The 20051-nt window shown below is 40.8% G+C and overlaps 2 protein-coding genes across 7 annotated transcripts in view; one reads left to right on the forward strand and one right to left on the reverse strand.

Moving 5' to 3' along the window:
* GIGYF2 (GRB10 interacting GYF protein 2) overlaps positions 1-18897 on the forward strand; it is a 118383-nt gene extending 99486 nt beyond the window's left edge. For 5 of the 6 annotated variants that reach the window (XM_080932723.1, XM_080932722.1, XM_080932724.1 and 2 more), the window contains 8 exons: positions 1112-1348; positions 3568-3690; positions 7871-8098; positions 8204-8409; positions 9480-9634; positions 11049-11293; positions 14406-14553; positions 17264-18897. In XM_080932723.1, coding sequence (XP_080788849.1) covers positions 1112-1348; positions 3568-3690; positions 7871-8098; positions 8204-8409; positions 9480-9634; positions 11049-11293; positions 14406-14553; positions 17264-17331 — 1410 coding nt within the window. In that variant the 3' untranslated portion in view covers positions 17332-18897. Of the gene's footprint in view, positions 1-1111; positions 1349-3567; positions 3691-7870; positions 8099-8203; positions 8410-9479; positions 9635-11048; positions 11294-14405; positions 14554-17263 lie in introns of those variants that run through there. The other variant, XM_080932727.1, reaches the window with a different exon arrangement.
* LOC308432935 (U6 snRNA-associated Sm-like protein LSm5) lies at positions 13250-13551 on the reverse strand (the record flags this gene model as incomplete). Its single annotated transcript, XM_080932816.1, has 1 exon — positions 13250-13551. The coding sequence occupies one exon, from the start codon at positions 13549-13551 to the stop codon at positions 13276-13278; it is 276 nt and encodes a 91-aa protein (XP_080788942.1). The 3' UTR covers positions 13250-13275.
* Positions 18898-20051: the final 1154 nt, after the last annotated feature.

The following is a 20051-nucleotide window of genomic DNA, read 5'->3' on the forward strand; positions in this document are numbered from 1 at the left end:
GGAGATGTATGTCGCTGTAAGTCCACTGAGCATTTTGCTCTAACTCAGTGACATTGTCAGGGCTCTGGTCATTTATACTTCTCTATTTCAGATCTTGGTGGGCTGATTTCTGCTTTTATGTTCTTTACCTCAGGTTGGACTTTTGCATAGGACCCTCTTATACAATCTCTGCCCAAAAAGGGAATGAGTTTTCTCTATATTGTTTTTTGTTGTTGTTTATTAAGGGTGTCTTTAGTAGAATTCTCCAAGCAGATATCACCTTGGCCTAAATCTTTACTGTTTCTAGTTACATTTGGAAACTTTGAAACAAAATAAGGCATTTTAAGTCCAAGAAAGATGGCTAAAAGGAATGGTTACTAGGCTAAAACCGGCTTTGTTTGTAGTGGATATGTCCTTCTTGGGGATGGTTGGGCAGTCCAGTGATAGTCTAGACAAGGTGTCTTTGAAAGAAAAGTAGAGAGGAAATCCACCTATCAGAGGCTCACAGCTAATCTCCATTTAGGAGGATGAGTTGTCTGGACAAAGCATTGTGGGTATAGCATACGTTTTTCTGCACTTAGCACTGAGGCAAATAAACTAGAACAAAGTGAGCTTGTTTTGAGGGAAGCAAGCTGAAAGAAAATGAATGCAGGTGAGGGGGAAAGTAATAGAAGTAAAAGAACCAGGTAGGGAGAGATGTTTTGAAAAGACCCTAGGGCCTATGGGTCTAAAGATTGAGAGTCAACAGTTAATTTTGATGCTTTTGTGGAGTCACTGTCTCCAGGCCCAGCTAAGGTCTTAGTGGCTTCTTGCAAAGCATCCTGGAAAGCATAGTTGAAATGACATTTCCAGCAGACTTTGTTGCAGCATGTGGTGAGCTACTTTTGAGATCAGAACGTTCACCACAGATCTTCTAAGTGACCGTTCTATAATCTGTTAGTCGTATCCTGGAGCACACAGGCCTTTGTGACCCCTGTAAAACCCGCTTCTTTCTCGTGTCATCCTAAACAGGATTTTGCTTCATCACTTCTGTATACCATCATGATCAACAGTTTTAAATGTCAATTTATAGTCTATCCTTCTACAATTAATAAAACAGTTTTTTCCCTCTTTGATTTTTCCTTTTATAAAGGAAGAGGAGGCTGCCAAATGGGCCCGGGAAGAGGAAGAAGCCCAGCGCCGACTAGAAGAGAACCGGCTGCGCATGGAGGAGGAGGCAGCCAGACTTCGGCATGAAGAAGAGGAACGAAAACGGAAGGAGCTGGAGCTGCAGCGGCAGAAGGATCTGATGCGCCAGAGGCAGCAGCAGCAAGAGGCTCTCCGAAGGCTACAGCAGCAACAGCAACAGCAGCAGCTTGCACAAATGAAGGTATAATTCTAGATATAAGAGGAACCACTTTGGTTAAATATTATGTTGGCTGTTTGGTTTATCAACAAGATGGAATGCGATGCATACATGTTGTTAAGTGATTAAATGAACGCCACACACATATGAGGATGGGACAAGCACAGCCTGATCCAAACAAGTTAGTCTGCGTGTTCTTTTCAGTAGGGTTCTGTGGCAGTTGGAGTCACTCCTGTTTACCATTTCAGCACCACTAACAGAGAAATCAAATTGAAAAGAACCTTCATCAACCTGGGAGAGCAGCAGGCACAACAGCACCGTGCTTTTCTAGTAGGAACCATGACATACAGTTCAAAACAGTTGCCTTTGAGGACTTGTTAAAAATTGGGTAAAAGTCAGGCCAAGGATGTGGTAGAACTCAGGTGACAAAGGCAGGCAGATCTCTTGAGTTAGAGGTGAGTATGGTTTATATAGCAAATTCTTGGCCAGCTAGGCTATACAGTTTCTGCAAACTTTGTGTTGAACCTGAAATTAGGTTTAGTCTCCTCTGTCTTCAAGGAACTCACAGGACAGAGATATGAAGCGGGACTTAGACTCCAGTGTAGTGAGCAGAGAAGAGCAGATGACATTAGTAAGGCAGTGGTTCTCAGATCTGTCCCCTGGGTCTTGTAAGACAAGAAAACTATAGAACTCAGCAAACTTGTGTTTAAAAAACTCTCAAGGAACTCTGATATTACTAAAATATGAGAGTCACCATCCATTCAGACTCCTTCCTGAGCTAAGGCATCTTTGGAACAGTCATTTTAGGAATAGAAAGAACTTTCAAGTTGAATGGTTTATTTGGGGGATGAGGTTTATGAGAGAGGCATTACAGTGAATAAGTCTTGAATGTTAGAAACACTCTAGGGGAAGTCTTGAAAGCAAATTACTGGAGTTGGAGGGATGGCTCAGTGATAAAAGTTCTTGCTAGCTACTTTTCCAGAGGATCTAAGTTCTATTCCCATTGACCACATTATAAAGCTCCCAGACATGTGCCTATGCATGAAGGGAACAACTTGCTCATGAAGCTGGTCCCTACTCTGCCATGTGTTTCTTGATGGCTGAGCTCAAGGCCCTAAGCTTGGTGGGAACCATCTTGCTGGCTGCAAAAGACCTTTTTAAGAGGCTGCATCACAGGCTGTGGTAACTGAGATAAGGGGGAGACAAAGCACTGAACAGTTCTTACCATGTATACCTGTTTTCTTTCTTTATCCAATAAAGATTTGAGATACTTTACAAATAAACATTCTAAGTGAAGATAAACATAGCCCCCACCCTCCTTTTGTCTGTTAGCTTCTTTTAACCCCTTTTTTTTTTAACCTCATCAAAGGACTACTTTGAGAAAACTGCCATATTGTTACCATATTGGACCAGAATGGCTAAGGGCTGAGCTTGTTGACCTGTTGAGGACATTCGTATTGCTAACATTTATGCCTGTACCTAGCACTGTCACTTCTGTCTTCAGCTGTCTCTGCTATTTGCAGACCTATTTTCCTGGAGAGTTGTGTGTTTTGATTCATGCTAATACATTAAAAAAAAAAATCAGGTTAGCATTAGAGTCTTTGTTGTTACTTTTTGTTTAAGAGTCTTAAGATGTTTCTAAATTCAAGTTTACCATTTTATTGGCCAAAGAAGAGGAAGAAGAAGAAAGAATTCTCTTTATAAAACCAGACTTAAAAAATTTAGGTTTTCAGGCTATGTTTATATTCTGTTTTGCTAATTAATGTAAAGTCTATTGCTCCATGGTAGCTCGGTTGTATTAGCAGCAAACTCCCTTTCAGGAGAGACGGGATGACAACTGCCAAGCCCTTTCATTCATGTTCTGTCACAGCTTTTTGTTCAGAGATCCTGGGTCTTAACCCTCTCATTAGATCCTTAGATCATGGCCTTTTATGGATTAAAAAAAACCTCTTAAACTAATTTAATCACACTTTCTCATTTCTTTTGATTTTTGTCTCTGTTGCTAGATGTTCAGTATAACCAAATGGCAGGAGCATACAGGCATTAAATGCATGTGTATATTTTTAGTTATTTTTAAATAAACAGGTTGGAAGCAAAAGAAGCAAGCCAACTTAGAATAATATGGAAAAGGAATTTTGAAATGAATATTATAAAGTTGAGGAAAGGTAGAGGCTCTGGGCATAGTGTTGTCATCCTTCTTTATTTCTTGATGCTCACCTGCTTTGTCATGTGCTTGTTTTTAGCTTCCCTCTTCATCAACGTGGGGGCAGCAGTCTAACACCACAACATGTCAGTCCCAGGCCACACTGTCATTGGCTGAGATCCAGAAGCTAGAAGAAGAACGAGAACGCCAGCTTCGAGAAGAGGTAAGCAGTAAAAGCAGCCTGGTTCTGTATTCCAGGTAGCTTGGTGTGCACTGTGGACTAACAGCTCTGTTAATTCTGACTAACAACTGTCAGAATTGCTGTATGCCAGAATTTAACCCAGTGTTACTAAACTTTGTAGTATGGTTTGGGTCCTTGGGTATATATATATGAAGAATTTAATAGGAATAATGGAAGATTGGATAACATAATTGTTTCCTAGAACTCTTTTTTTTTTAAAGCTTTTTAGATTTATTTTATGTGTATGAATATTTTGCCCACATGTGTGTCTGTGCATCACATGTTCTAGTACTTGAAGTAGTAGTGGGCCTCCATGTGGGTCTGGGAATTGAATCCAGGTTCTTTGCAACAAGTGCTATTAACCACTGAAAGACTGTCGTGGAACTTTCTAATGTAGCTTTTTAGCTTTTATTTAGTTTATAAATAAAAGTAGATAACCTTACACCTATGTCCACACAGATAGTACTAATGAACTTGGTGGATTGTTTTTTTAAAATAAATAAAAGGAAGAGGATATGAGCTCAAGGGAGGATTTGGAGTTAGAGTGGGAGGCAGACGTTTCCAGAAAATGCATCATATGCATGTATGACATTGTCAAAGAATAACAAAAAATATTATTTAAAAAAGATACATAGGGTGCTGAGATCTATGGGGAAGTTTGCTGAACCCTGAATTGTTGATGTTAAACTACTCTTGACAGAAACAACATAAAGGGAGAGAGGAGAGTCAAGACTGCAGGACTTGAAGCAGCTGGTCACATTGTGTCCACAGTGAACAAATGGGGATGAGGTCATGCTAAGACTTTGTTCCTTTAGTCCTTTGTACAGTCCAGGTCCCAGTCAGGGGGCATCTTCTCATCTGAGCCAATATAATCAAGATAATTTCCCACACCCAGAGAGTTATTGTTTCAGTCATTCTAAATCATGTCAAATTTCCAGTTAATACTAATCATGGTACATCCATTTCTGAATTGTTTCGAAGGTAGGATATATTTTTCTGACTAACCCAGAAAAACTTGTAATATGACAAAAATAATATTTCTGCTTTTAGCCTTATATCCTGAAGTTTGTTGTAGGAGAGGAAGTTTATAAAAGAGTGAGACAGTGGAGAGGAGGGCAAGAATAAGTTTTTAATGGAGAGGAAGGTGATCAACTCACAAAGCCTGCCTTAAGGTGTCTCTTTTATTGACCGATTCAACACATATTCACTCACTCGTTGTCTGGGAATGCAGCCAAGTATAATGTTGGCATGTTCTGCTGTAGTGCACTTGCCCTTTAGCTGAGGACAGATGGCCACAGAGATCAAGCAAACTAGATGGTGATTTAGAGGGTGAGACGTGTCAGAGGAAGAATTGGTAGCTGGAAGGAGAGGCCAGGGGAGTTGTAGGTGGTACCGAGGATGGGATGGATTGTCCATGTTTAAGGCCTACAAAGGCCCTTAGACAGATGAGAGGTGTAGCCATGTTGAAGAACATGCTTTATATAGCTAGCACTTGAGGCAGAATTGTCATTTTGTTGAAGAATTCAAGCTACCATGTTTAGATCTGCATTGTGCCATTTACTAAACTAGGCAGCTGCAGATATACTAGAGAGATTGTGTGTGTTTGTGTGTGTACTTAGATAGTTTATACTCATGTCCATCTATTTGGTGTGTGTGTGTGTGTGTAAAATTAGTAAAAATCATCAGTAGGTTAAAGCGTTTCTCTACTTTAAAATTGCCTTCTTACTTTAGTGTAAAAACAGGAATAAAAGGAATAACCTTCTCTGAAAGGCTATCAGCAAATGGATGTCTCAGAGCAGAGCTTCTGTTTTCAAGGCTAGAGATTGTTGTAATGGTTTTAGTCTCTCTCTGTCCATCGAAAAGTTAATGTGAACAAGAATCAGAGTCCGGCCAGGCTCCCCATGCATGCTCAGCAGGCATTCTGTTGCCAAACAACATTCCAGCCAGTGCTTTGCCCCCAGCTCCGCTTCCCAAAAGTTAGCATCTCACTCTTCGTTCATTTGAGTTTATTCTTTTATTCTCCTATATCTTACAGAGCAAGAAATGCTTTTGTATGCTTATTTGTCATGTGGAGAAACCCAAGATAATGTTACTTGTTTTGTCTTTTCCGAGCACTATGCCTGTGGCTTTCTAACCTGTTCAGTTTGGACGTGCTCAGTGCATTGTAGCTCTCAATGTGTGTTTTTTTTTTCTTTCCTTCAGTTTCTTCCAGTAGCATGATTGCCCTAGATAGATTTTAATTGCTACTTTTTTTTTGTCTGTCTTTATATCATTGGTGGGCACATTTCCTCAGCTTTATCTTAGGTTTTCTGTTAAGTTTTAGCTTATACTATTTTAAATTTCTGAGTTACAGTGTATAGTTTTTTTATCATTTTAGTGAATGTACCGTCAACTCTCTGGGGCAATGGTTCTCTTCCTAATGCTGCAACCTGTTGATAAAGTTCCTCATGTTGTGGTAACTCCCTACCATAAAATTATTTTATTGCAATTTCTTAAGTGTAATTTTTCTACTGTTATGAATAGTATCTGGTATGCAAGATATCTTGATATGTAACCCCTGTGAAAGGGTCATTTAACCCCTTCACAGGGACATATCAAGACCCACACACAGGTTGAGACTCCCTGCTCTAGGGATAATTATTTGCTGATAGCTTTTTAAAAGCCACTTCAGAGGTACAAGGATGGCTCAGCAATTACGAGTATTTGCTTCTCTTGCAGAGGACCCAAATTTGATTGCTCGCACCCACATGAAGGTTCATCACAATCTGTAACTTCAGTTCCAGGGAATCCAGTGCTCTGCTGGTGCCATACGAACATGGTGCACATACACACCTGCAGGCAAAATACTCATACACATTAATTTTAAAGGCAATTCCTATTTTCTCTTGTTTGCTTTTATTGAATTTTATGTATTTATATGGTCCCTTGCTTTTAGCTCAGAAGCCTATGCTAAATGTTTAGTAGGTCTGGGCTATTTGCTAAGGGTCTCAAAAGTGTATCAAAAGTTCTGCTGTACATACCATGTTGATACTATTGGTTTTTCTCTGTACTGTTTGTTGGGCACTTCAAACACTTGTTGGCGCTCACTTGTGCTAGTCAGATTATTGTAGAATTGTGTGCTAATCTGGGTTGACTTTTCCAAATGGAAAATTTGTTTTCTACTTTGGGGGAGAGGGTAGTGAGGAGAAAGACAGTTGCTCAATGGGCAAAGGAGGCAGTTCAGGGTCTTACTGCTTCTATTTGTAGCTAGCCTGAGATACAATATATGCACCTTCAGTATTTGAGCTTTCTGTCTAAACATGCCCACTTATCAGCTTCCTTCATTTATGCTTCAGCTTACTGGGTGTGCTACACTGGTTATTAATAATGTAATTTCCGGCTTCATACCTTTCTATGTAGATATTTATTTGTGTATGTGCACATGCAGGTGGGAAGACAAAAGACAACATCAGGCGCTTTTTTTCTTTCTTTGGTTTTTATTTCATTTTTGGAGACACTCCCCTTTAACCTAGTAAGTAGGCTAGGCTGGTTACCCTATGAAACCCAGGCATCTGCCTGTTTCCACCTCTGCAGTGCTGAATTGGTGAGCAGAGCATACATCACCTTACTTCCTTTTTCATATGGACTTCAGGGCTAATCTCAGGTTCCCAGGCTTACAGAGCAAGCACTCCACTCACTGAGCTATCTTCCTTAACCTACTTTCTGATTAAAATGTCTGGTCCATGTCTGTTGTCCTTTACTGGTTTATGCTTTTAAAGAAGTCTGTGTAGCTGGGCATGTGGTATACACACCAGCAGTGTTAGTCCTTGGGAAACTGGCAGGAAGAGTTTCAGTTCCAGAGCTAGTTGGGCTTCGTATAATGAAATCCCATCTCAAGACCACAGATAAATGTACAAAAAGTATATATGTACTTTTATTTTGGTGGAACTTTGGGAAATGAACATTTATTTCATTTCTGCACTCAACCAAAAAACCTTCCTTATTTGTAAGAGTTCTATATTTAGTCTTAGTTTTTCTCTCAGTACCACTTGACATTTCCATCTTAATTTAGCCAAAAGAATTAACCATATTTGGGTTTTAAACAGCTGTTAGTATTCTACTGTGTCTTGATCTTATAACTAGTATAAAAACAAGTCCTGAGGTGGCTGTCCTTTTACAACAGCAAAGGCGTCAGCAGAGGGAATTGATGAAAGCTCTCCAGCAGCAGCAGCAGCAGCAGCAGCAACAGAAACTCTCAGGTTGGGGGAATGTCAGCAAACCTGCAGGTACCACCAAGTCTCTACTAGAGATCCAGCAGGAAGAGGCCAGGCAGATGCAGAAGCAGCAGCAGCAGCAGCAGCAACAACAGCAACAGCAACACCAGCAATCAAACAGAGCTCGGAACAGCACAGTGGGTTTCTTTTTCTGAGCACATGTTTGTCAACTGCTTCGTGATTATCTTTTCAAGCTATCTTTTTGATATTGTTAACCAAAGTCTTTTTGTCTTTTTTAACAGCATTCCAACCTGCACACCAGCATTGGGAATTCTGTATGGGGCTCTATAAACACAGGTCCTCCCAACCAGTGGGCGTCTGATCTAGTCAGTAGTATCTGGAGTAATGCAGACACCAAAAACTCCAACATGGGGTTTTGGGATGATGCAGTGAAAGAGGTGGGACCTAGAAATTCAACAAATAAAAATAAAAACAACGCCAGTCTCAGGTAGGGCTCGTAATGAGTACATGTACCTTGATGGTGGGAGAGGAGGGGGGTGGTAGAAGGATGTTAGATGCAGTTTCTACTTAACATTTCATCTATGCCCAAGCATGTAACTCATCATTTTGGTAATTGTTTTCACCCAGTGAAACACATTTGGTTGTTCCCTGGGCTTTTCCTATTGCTAAACACTTAATCCCTTGCCTACTACATGGTGACTGTCTGATAATAAGAAGAGAATACATTTTGTTGTTAACAGTGTTTTCTTTGGGTAACTTAGGTGGTTTTGTTTTTGTTTTTCTAATTTGTATGTTTAAGCTATTCTAGAATGAACATTCCAAATACTTATATAATGGCCCTAAACTTAACTGTATGGCAATTTAGTTGAATCTCATCTTCATCTATCTTACCTCGGAGGCCAGTGTTGTTGAATGAGCATGGGTCTGTTCCATTCATGAACTCAGATCCCAGCACTGACACTTAGTAGCTGTGTGACCTTGGGCAAGAGAGAACCTCTTTTGGGCCTCAGTTCCCTCATGGGTAAAATGAAGATAATAACTTTATAAGTGTAGTTGTAAGGAGTAAACAAACACACATGAAGTAGTAAAGTGCCTGGCATATAGTAAGTACTTAATACATGGTGATGGTGTCAGATTCATTTTGATTGAAGACTTAAAAAAGGTTAACATTATTTATTGAGCTTCTTTGCCAGGCACTGTTAGGCTCCAGGCCTTTGCTTGAGTGTCTTCATTCCTTATTATAACCCAAAGAAGTGTTGGCGCCATTTTGCATATGAGGAAACTGAGGCTTAGTAAATTAAACAGCTTACCTAAGAACATGGAGGAAGAACTTTATTATTTTCTCAGAATAGAAGCCCTGTAGACTAGGATATTAGCTGAGGCTAGTTTTTAAGGAGGTGTCCAATTAAAATATTTGATTTTTTTTTCTTGTATAGAACTAAGAATTGGCTTACTGGGCAGCTATCCATGTATCCTATATAGTATTTATGGTATTGTAGTATCATCATGTAGTAACAGTTTCTGGGAATATAATATCGCCCTATTGTTTTGCTTTAGTAAATCTGTAGGTGTGTCTAACCGGCAGAATAAGAAAGTAGAAGAAGAAGAAAAGTTGCTGAAGCTCTTTCAGGGAGTAAATAAAGCCCAAGATGGATTTACCCAGTGGTGTGAACAGATGCTTCATGCCCTTAATACGGCAAATAACTTGGATGGTAAGAATTGGGGAGGGAATCCCAGCATGTGGATTCACAGAGCAGGCCCTACAACAAGGTTGGCAGGTTGGAACAGTAAGTCAGAATGTAGACAATGAAATCTGTGGGGGCCAAGTCCTGCACTGTCCATTAAAAACCTGACTCTTGTAGCATTACTTATGAAAAATATGCTCAAATAAATTATGAGTCGTTACCAAAATGTAAATGCCTGCTGAGGCTGCCTTAATGATGTACAGGGCAAAGGAAATTATTGTTTCCCTTTACCCATTTCATGGGAAATATTTGCAGCTGCATTATCATGTGTAAGAGAAAGTTAAACATCCTAACTGGGGACTAAATCCAGCCTGGCCAATAGAATACCAAAGCAGTGTGACATCATTTCCTTTGGGAGGTGATGGAAATTGTGAAAGAGTAAGTAGACTTGCTTTGTATGGACTGAGACTGTAGAAATAAAGGCACGATTTCAAGAAAAGCGTGTTTTAAACAGAGCTAGCCCCTTAGATGGAAGTGACAGTGACTGTTGGTCATACTGTAGAAGGGATTGTTTTAGCTGGTAGACCAAGGTGATAGCTGCCCTAAAGCCAGCAATTTAACACTGAACAGTGAAGAATTGACTGGCTCCTTTGCAGCATTATAACCTTAGCTAAGAATCTGAAGGCCTTCAAAGAAAACAGATTTATATAGTAGTGATGCCTGCCATCCATTAAGCACCTACCATGTGCTAGGCACTAGCTGGGCTAACACAGTGTTATCCCAGACACTTTTTTTTTTTTTTTTTGCAGTAAATTGTGAAGATACCTTTACAAGGTAGGTGATATTATCCCCATTTTATAAATTAGGAAACAGAGGCTCAGAATGGTTAAGTAACTCATCAAGGTCACACAGCCAGTAGACTTCAGAATTAAATTTTAAACCCATGTCTGTCTAACTCTGGTGTTTGTGTTTTTTTCTGAAACCACACAATTTCCATTTTCCATTTAATGCTCTCTAAAACACATAATACTCCAATTAATTACAAGTTTCAAAAGATGTATATTTGATCTTAAATAACTGTCATGGTACCTGGTGTCCATCATCACACTTAATAAGTTGAATTTAAGGAAAGAAGGGAAGAATCCTCAAATTACTTTAGTTTCAGACAAATGCCTGTCAGTCATTATACCGTAGTTCAACCACTATAACATTTAGTGAAGTCGGTGTATGTGGTATGTCTTTGTTTGGTGCTGCTGTTGTGGAATTGTCAGCACTCATGGGTCTCTTTCATCTGTGTTAGACAGATGAGAGTCTCTCCCACAGCAGCTGCAGAGCTCCTGCCTGTGGTGGTGCGGTGACATGTTAATAGTGAGGCTTTGTCTCTGCACATGAGGTTTGTTTTATTGTTCGGTCTCACGTCTTCTTCCCTCTTTTACTGCAGTTCCTACGTTTGTTTCTTTCTTGAAAGAAGTGGAGTCTCCTTATGAAGTCCATGACTATACCAGGGCCTATTTAGGAGATACTTCTGAGGCCAAGGAGTTTGCCAAGCAGTTCCTTGAGCGCCGTGCCAAACAGAAAGCCAGCCAGCAGCGGCAGCAGCAGCAGCAGCAGCAGCAGCAGCAACAACAACAACAGCAGCAGCAGCAACAACAACAACAGCAGCAGCAGCAGCAGCAGCAGCAGCAGGTATAAAGTAACAGGGTATACCTGTGAGTAGGAATGCCTGTAAGTGTTGAGAAGACAGGGAAGTTTAAAACATTTTTATTTTTATACATCTAAAACGTAAAATCTGTGTGGCCTTCACAGTACATGTCTGTGTAAATGTTCCAGATAGCAAATAGAGCCAAGGTACCTGAGCGTGTTTTCTTGATTCATACATATGTTTTAGTTGGGCTGCAGATCCCAACATGACCCATGTATTCCTATATTCAATCCTAACAATAGTGTCACTGTATATGGGCTATGACAGGTATTTTCTGATGCTGTTGAAGGGGATGTGAAGCTACAATTGATTTTTGCTCCTTGTAGCTTTGTTCTAGACCAGTGGTTCTAACTCTTCTTAATGCTGCAGCCCTTTTTAATATGGTTCCTTGTGTTGTGGTGACCTCCAGCCATACAATTATTTTCATTGTTACTTCATAACTGTAGATTTGCTACTGTTTTGAATCATGACGTAAATATCTAAAATTAATATTTGATATGCAACCCCCTGTGAAAGGGTTGTTTGACCCCTCCAAAAGGGGTCATGACCCCTCAGGTTTAGAACCACTATTCTATAAAATCTGAGTGACTAGGAAATTAAGAATTACCAGCATTGCCTCTATGGATTACACAGGGTTAAGTTCTGCAGGTCTCATTAACACAGTGTCTAATAGGTACAGAATGTGTCTCAGGATTTTGCTAGAGGCATAGTTGACAATGTTGATTCCTTAATACTGATCATCACAGTGTAGCTGTTGTTGTCACTTGTACAAACTCCGATGTGCCTCTTCTCTCTGGATGTAGCACAGTCTTTATGGACTCAGAAGTGCTCCATAGCACCTAAGCCTTAGACTTAGAGGTCAACAGTAAAATCCGTCACAGACCACAGGCATGTGAAAACATTGTACTAGATGACTGACATAAAGAAGCACTTGTTTACAGGGTGTGAACTGAAGTAGAAAGGTGGATATTCCCTTGTCCTGCTTCAGCTGAGAGCATGCCCCCGATTGTTTTGCCTTTCTGAGCATGTGTGCTCATAACGACCATTAAAAAATAAAACTTTAACAATTCAGTGACTTTACAAATGTGGGATCTTTGAGGGCTGGTAATGTGGGTTTTCTGAAAAACAAATTGGCAAAAGTTCATAAATAGGCTAAAAATACTCATATCTTTAAACCACATTAACCTACTAGAGAAGATAACTGCATTGTAGATCCTTTCTGAAGATGTGGAAAAATACAGTGTAGCACAAGGCATTTTAGATCTATCTGTGTGGAGCAGACTTAGGGTTAAATTAAGAGGCAATGACAGGCACCAGTAGAGCACAGTAGAACAGATGTCTCAGGACATTGCAGGAGCAGTGGTATGAAGTAGTGCAGGAAACACTGCACCTGTGGGATGCTCTCCTGAAGGTGAGACAGCAAGGGAATCCTGTGTATGTGTGGAGCCCACAGTGCTTTCTCTGCTTCTTCCTTGCCTCTGCCCCCTGATCTTTGAAGTGGAGTCTAAGAAGAGTAAGAACAAAGGATTAGTGGGCTGTTGTATAGTATAGTTAACCAGTGTATGGGCAGTATTCAGGTAACAAGTGCAGTCTGGGTTTGCCAGTATAAAGAACATGTATGGCTTTAGTCTTCAGAACACTGCCAGCTGGTTCTCTGACTTGTGTACTGGAGAACAACAATGTTTGCTGTGTGTCTGGTGTGTATTGCCATAGTGTTGAAGCCTGTTGATAGCCATATGCTGTGAGTTGCATTTTTTTTAACCAAAAACATCTTTATTTTTTTAGTCTTTAAAAATAACAAGACAAAACAAAACTCTTCTTTTCTCAAAATAACCATGATTAGCTTAGAAAAATGGATGTATATCTTCAGTGTTTCCCTTTAACAAAAACTTCATTTTATAGAATCTAAACGTTAAAGGTTTAAAAAAAAAAAAGCCAGAATCTAGCATAAGTCAAGGAAATCCATTCATACTTCAGGCCCTTCTCCTCCAGGAACCAGCATTGTTATATTATTTCCATTTAGTAGAATTTGATCTAATTTTGTAATTCTTCTTCCTTCTGGTGTAATTTCAAACTCTGTGACATCTTCCAACAGCATATTGACAAAGTCATCAAACCCTAGAAGTGAACCAACAATTTCTTTATCACTCTTCATCACAATGTGAATTCTTGATCCTATACACTTGTCCACTAGCTCTAGTGGCAGGAGTTGAGATGGGTTCGTGGTCGCGTTAGCCGTCATGGCCACACCGGAAGTGTGAATTGCATTTCTTTTGTTTGTTTCCTCATTTGTTTGTTTGGGTTTTTTAAAAAATACCATTGGGTTTTGTTGTTGTTGTTGTTTCTTTGTTTGTTTGATGTTTCTTTTGGGGTTTTGGGGGGTGTTGTTTGGTTCTCCCCCACCCCCCCCCCCCCACACACACACAACAGGATTTCTCTGTATAGCCTTGGCTATTCTAGAACTTGCTCTGTAGACCAGGCTAGCCTTGAACTCATAGAGACCTACCTGCTTCTGCATCCTGAGTGCTGGGATTAAAGGTGTGTGCCACTATTGTCCAACTATATTGCATTTCTTAATAGATGACATAGGCACTGTATCTGATGGAAAACTTAGGACATTCATTCAGATAGAGATGGAGGGAAATCCTGAAGTTTTAGGAAAGTCTTTGTAGAGACATCAGGCATCAAGTAGAGTATTGTAATTGAGGTCTCAGCAGTCCTCTCTCAGTATTTGGACTGGTTTAGGCTTTTTTTAAAGATTTATTTTAAATAATTTTAAATTGTATGTTGTAGGTCAGTGAAAATGTGCACATAATACGCACAAGATCTAACATACAGTACCTGGAGCTGCAGTTACCAGCAGTTGTAAACTGCCTAACATGGAAGCACACTCAGGTCCTCTGCAGAAATATTAACCACAGAGCCATCTCCTCAGCCAGGGCAAGCATTCTTGCCCTGTGAGGTGTCTCACCAGGAATTTTGTTCACAGACTCACACCTGACAAGGCAAAGTCAAGCCAGCCATTCTCTCAGAGCAGGCCATATCCTCGTGCACTGTATAATTGTAGTTGTGCTGGTGTTGTGTTTTGTTTCATAGGACTCTGTCTGGGGAATGAACCATAGTACACTCCATTCGGTATTTCAGACCAATCAAAGCAACAACCAACAATCAAATTTTGAGGCTGTGCAAAGTGGCAAGAAGAAGAAAAAGCAGAAGATGGTCCGAGCAGATCCCAGTTTATTAGGTAAGAATAGGCCTGGAGTCTCAGGTAGGTGGGAGGAAGGTTCTGAGTGCTGACGGTAACCAGATACATTACTACAGTCTTTCATATAAAGGTTCATTTTATTGTCTGGTTTTAAGAGTAGTTGACAGTGTTTCCTGGGCATGTAAGTGGAGGAGATGTGCTCGAGTGCTGGGATAAGCAAACTAACAATATTCTGGTCCTTCAAACTTTAAAAGCATTGCTTAGCATTTCATACAACAATAACAAAAATGGACAGCAATAAAGCTAGTTCAAAAGTTCGAATGCTGATCTTTGCCTGACACAGATGTTCAACAAAGCAGTGCTTGTTATGTCCTCTTCCTGTGGCTGCTGGGTGACTGTACTGTCAGGACACCCAGTTGTCTCAGCCAGTGAGCTGGAGCTGCAGACTTCTCCACTCTTCTGTGGTAGACACCTCCCTGTTCAGTGCTGAGGGCTGTTGTCCTCACATACAGCAGGACATGCCTAAATTAGTGCCAAAATTAGGGCTTTAAAAGATGCCAGGGATGATCGGGACTAATATTTCATAAATAATGAATGTAAGTTGCTGTGTTTCTTAAATTGGCCCAACAAACCCACATATAGTGTTGAAAATGAAATTCTTGCCATTTTTTAATATGGAGTTAACATAAGCTTGGCTGTCAGAGTCCATTTCCTTCTTCTGCTCTACACTGTTAATATTATACCTTGGTCAGAAAGTATAAAATTTGGACAGAAATAGCTGAACACATTTCTAACTATCCTTCTAGCTCAGAAGCCCTTGTGATTTTAGCTTAAGTGTGAGAGGCTGCTCCACAGACATGACCTCACCTTTTATGTTTGTCCTTGCAGTGTGGTCTTGGTCTTCTGCCAGAGACCCTAGAATAGGGAGACATCAACATCCCTCAGTTCAGGAGTAGGAGAAGGGTCAGTCCTCATAGACCTGGAGTCCTCCCTAATCCTTTAGGGGAGGACAGCCAGCAGAAGAGGAGAAACAAAGCTTCTCTGTGAAGTGCTGAGGAGTCTTGAACAAGCTTTGCATGTGAAAAATCACTGTCTACTTACCCCTCTTTCTGGGAATGCCTTTGATAGCTTTTAATCATGTTTACATTTTTCTGCTTATTCGTTTTTATATATTACTTAGACATATTTTTCCATGCACATACTAGAAAAATAGGTTTCAACTTGATCTCTAAGTGTCCACTGAAAGAGCAGATTGAAAAGGAACCAGGAGAGGGAGCCCCAGCCTCGCTTCACTCCTAGACACCTTCACTCTTCTTTGGTCATACTAATTGTAAGGGTTCCCAGGGGCCAATGTAAACCATTCGGGGGGTTATAAAATCTATAGTTTCCTCTCAGTCAGGCTTCCCTTTTCTGCAAAGACATTGTCATAATCCTAAACGAAAGCATGGGTGTGGGTGTTTTAGACCTAGTAGAAAGTGTTCTGTGGGGCAACAGAGTGCATAAGCCCCCCCCCCCCCCCCCCCGTTGCCCTGTCTTTCGTGGCATTCTATTGCTTTTTGAAGTTGGGAAGCTAAGTTTATGCCTGGCTGAGCTTCTAAATCAGTTAAGTCAGACCACATCTGTTAAAAAGCCTCACCTGGTGATCAGCACATTATAACATCAAATCTTTATTTCTCAATAGCTTTCTCTTTTTCTGACTTGATTAAAATCAGTTTTTTTTTTTTTTAATCACACCACTTCTGTCACATGCAACTCAGTGTTTCTGTCTCTCTTCGTTTGTTCTTAAGCTGTGAAATCAAACAAACCTGCTTCAGAATAAAGACGATAGCTCATCTCATAGACGCTGGTCTTTAGGTCTTTAGACTTACCAAATAAAATGATCACCTGAGACACTAAGCCTTTCAGTATGTCCAAGGGAAAAATGAACTCTCGGGTGGGTTGTGGGTGCTCAGTTTCTGGTTGGGACTTTGGATGGAATTTGGTGTCCTTTCTTCTCCCTGTGTTTGGCCTTGTCAGACAGCAGCTTGTCCCACAACTTTTTGGTTAGTAAACAGGCTTGTTTATTTTTTAAAATCTTATTTTTGAGTCTGCTAATTAAGCTACCTTATTATGTAAGGCGCTTTTGTTTGTTATTAGAACATTTCAAATGTGTATTTATTTGAAAACTTGAACGCTGAGGTACAAAATGAAGGTGTGAAAAACCCATCCAGTACCAGCAACCGCAGTGGAGAGAGGGTGTTGCCTGTTTGCTTTTGGCGATCAAACAGCAGCTGAAACAGTTGAGGATTCATCCAGGGCAGAGGAACTGGAAAGCTTTCTTGGAGTCACTCGCTCTCAAGAGGCTTATCACTTAAAATTCTTATCAACTTGTGGTTATGGATTTTATTGGAAAAGTTCCTTCTCAATTCCCAGCAACCACATAGTGGCTCACGACCATCTATAATGGGATCTGATGCCCTCTTCTGGTGTGTCTGAAGACAGCTATGGTGTATTCACATACATAAATCTTTATTAAAGAAAAGGAAAAGTTCCTTCATATAGTAGTGTTAGGTATTTCAATGTTACAGTGTTTGTAAATACTGTCAGTGATGGTTCTCCTAAACTGATTCCATTCCCAGAGATCCTTTTTTGCATAGGTCTGCTTGCACTTCCTCTGTGCCCAGTTTAGTGTAAATCTTAAGAGACTTAAATCCCAGCCAGCTGCTTGAAACTGAACCACCCACTCATAAACTTATTTTGTTTCTTGTAGGATTTTCAGTCAATGCCTCGTCAGAGCGACTGAACATGGGTGAGATTGAGACTCTGGATGACTACTGAGTACCTGCCGCTGTGCCAGCCTTCCCTCTCCTGCCTAGTGACCATGGTTCCTCCTCATTGGACACAACATGCATTTACTATTTGCTCTGTCACCCTGCAACAAATCACAGAACCAATCATCTCAGGCTTTTTTTCCCTATCCCTTTGTGTTCAAGATTACTTTAAATCACTGTTGGTGAGCATCTCAGACTGTACCTAAGTGGACCATACCCTTATCTTGGGGGTGGCAGTTGGGATTGCTCCCCAGCAAAGCTAATGTTGGCAGCACACATTCACTGTGCATTGATTTCATCTGTCTCCAGGAAGTGTGTTGGAATCTGCCAATAGCAGATTACTTTCTCTTGTCACTCTTGTTCTATTTTGTTCTTTTTCCCCATCCCTCTGGCCCACCCCATACATGCAAAGGGCCTTACCTGGTGCAGTCATGAAGAAAGTTAATGGTTAAGAGACATTGGCCAGTAACAAAACACCCCCCTGGACAGTGACTTTTCTATTGCCACTGATAGGCAAACCTCTGTCTGGAGGTAGCAATGGCCAACAGTAATGTGGGGGATAACATCAGAGGCCCTAAGTGGGGTGTAGGTTGGCTTGTTTGATGTTGCATACCTTCGCTGTTCTTTCGGAAGAAAGGATTCATGTGCTCTTCATTAGATAGTGACTTTCCAAGCAAGCTGTGTTCTTCCCTGACATACTTACAACCTTACTACTGGACAAAGGAAACCCTATGGCCTGGGACAGGGACTTAATTTTCTTTTCATTAAAAACTGATCCCCCATAAATATTTTTACTTCAAAGGACTAGGACCGTTTGTTTTGGGCCCTTATGTGAAAATTTGTCTCGTTTAAGAGGCATCTTTACCATATGTATGAATTTGTGTAATTTCACCTCAGATAGGGATAAACTTTTGCTTCTGATAAAAGCTGGGAATTTCATCTGTTCCTCAGAGCACCGTGTGCATGTTTTGCCATGGCCCTGAAAAGGTCTTGTGAAACGATTCTGGGATGGCAAGTTGCTTGCCTTTTCTGAAAAGAGAACGTACAAAGCCTGACCATCTTTAAGACCTTCATCTGTGGAAAAACCACTATGCAGCAGGATGCAGTGGGATGGGGATGGGCAGGCACAGGGGCAGGAGGCCTGCTCCTGCACTTGGAAGTGTACTCAAGCTCTGTAGAAACAGACTGGCAAACATCACCTGGGATAGTCTAACACCTTGGCGGCAGCTGTGGGTCTGCTGTGCCTGTGCAAGAGGCATTGTGGTGGACAGCTCATCATCAGTGCCTGGACAAGGCTGGAGTTGCTCTGAGAGCAATTTGGTATTGGAAGATTATATTTGGTTTCTATTTTTATTATTTTGGATCACCATTCTCTCTATCCCTTCTTGCCTCTCCCTCCTAAACATGTATAATAACTATACAGAGACTGCTACAAACTTGTAAATAGTTTTTGGATCAAATAGCATAAGGAGATAGGGAACCATTAAAATGTGAGACTCCTCTCCTTTGCTTTGTAAATTCAAAAGGGGGGTGGGGAAGAGGGATAGTTAAAATGTTTACAAAACTTTAAGCTCCCTCGGAACTTTTGCCAGTGTGGAGGAAAATAAAAAAAAAAAAAACAAAAACAAAAACAAAAAAACTTAAATAAAATGTGGTTGTGGTTTCTCCGAGTGTCTTGTACTCGCCTCTCTTGAGGCTGAGCTTGGCAGGAAACTCCTCCTCCTGATGGCATGGAGTAGCCATAGTACCACAGACTTTGGAGATGAGAGGCAGCCTGCACCACTCTGGGAGGAACCGTGACTGGACCTGTGTTTGGGAATGTGGAGGTCCAGCCTTCCTGTGCTGCCGCCAGTGTGCTGAGCTGTGGGCTGGAGACTGCCTTTGAACCACAGACCCTCGTCCTTCCCTGAACTTGCTCAGCTCTTCTGAGTCAAACTCTCCTGTTCCAGCAGGATAAAAATAACTGTAAAAACAAGCTGGGATAGAGTGGACATATTAGGGGAACAGAACCCTGTTAGTCATGAGCATATCAAGTGCCTTTTCCCCTCCTTTTTTTTTTCTCCCTGTTTGCTTTCCAGTTAGTGAACACCACTTTTCTGGGGACATTTTTCACCTCCTGATAATGCATTTTCATACTCTTAAATCATTCCCTTCATTATTTCCTGCAGGGGTTCTTTTGTTGTGGGCGGGATAGTGAAGGACATGCTGGGGATGGTGCTCTGGACATGGTGCATGTTAATTCTGCCACTGGGTGGTACCCCTAGTCCTTAGCTTTAAAGTCTTCGACTATTTTAGAGGATTGGGTCAGAACACTTTTATATAACAAAATTTTAACTATGATAATTCAAAGAGGTGCACTTTTTTGCGTATAATCTATATCTTCTGGTATACTTTGAAACCACCTGTGGATTGTTTGAAATGCTTCAGTTGATGGAAGTGTTCTGCGTGAAAATGGTGACTTGAGAAATGTCCGTTATGTTCATCAGCACTGGTGTGATTTCCCCAGAGTCCTAGGCAGGTTTGGCCTGGCATTGCAGGACCTTTGGGTGCTGAGAACCAACAGTTTGTGTTTTGTGTACTGGGTTTTAGGGTTTTTGTTTTAACACAAACCAGCTTGACAGAGACTTTCCAATGTAGCTTTAGTTCTGGTCACTGTTACTCTATAGAAAAATCCCAACAAATTGTAGCAGAGACCTTGTATTGGTAATTTTATAATTGTGAGTTAAG

This window comes from Micromys minutus, assembly GCF_963924665.1.
Source record: "Micromys minutus genome assembly, chromosome: 19".
Lineage (NCBI taxonomy): Eukaryota > Metazoa > Chordata > Mammalia > Rodentia > Muridae > Micromys > Micromys minutus.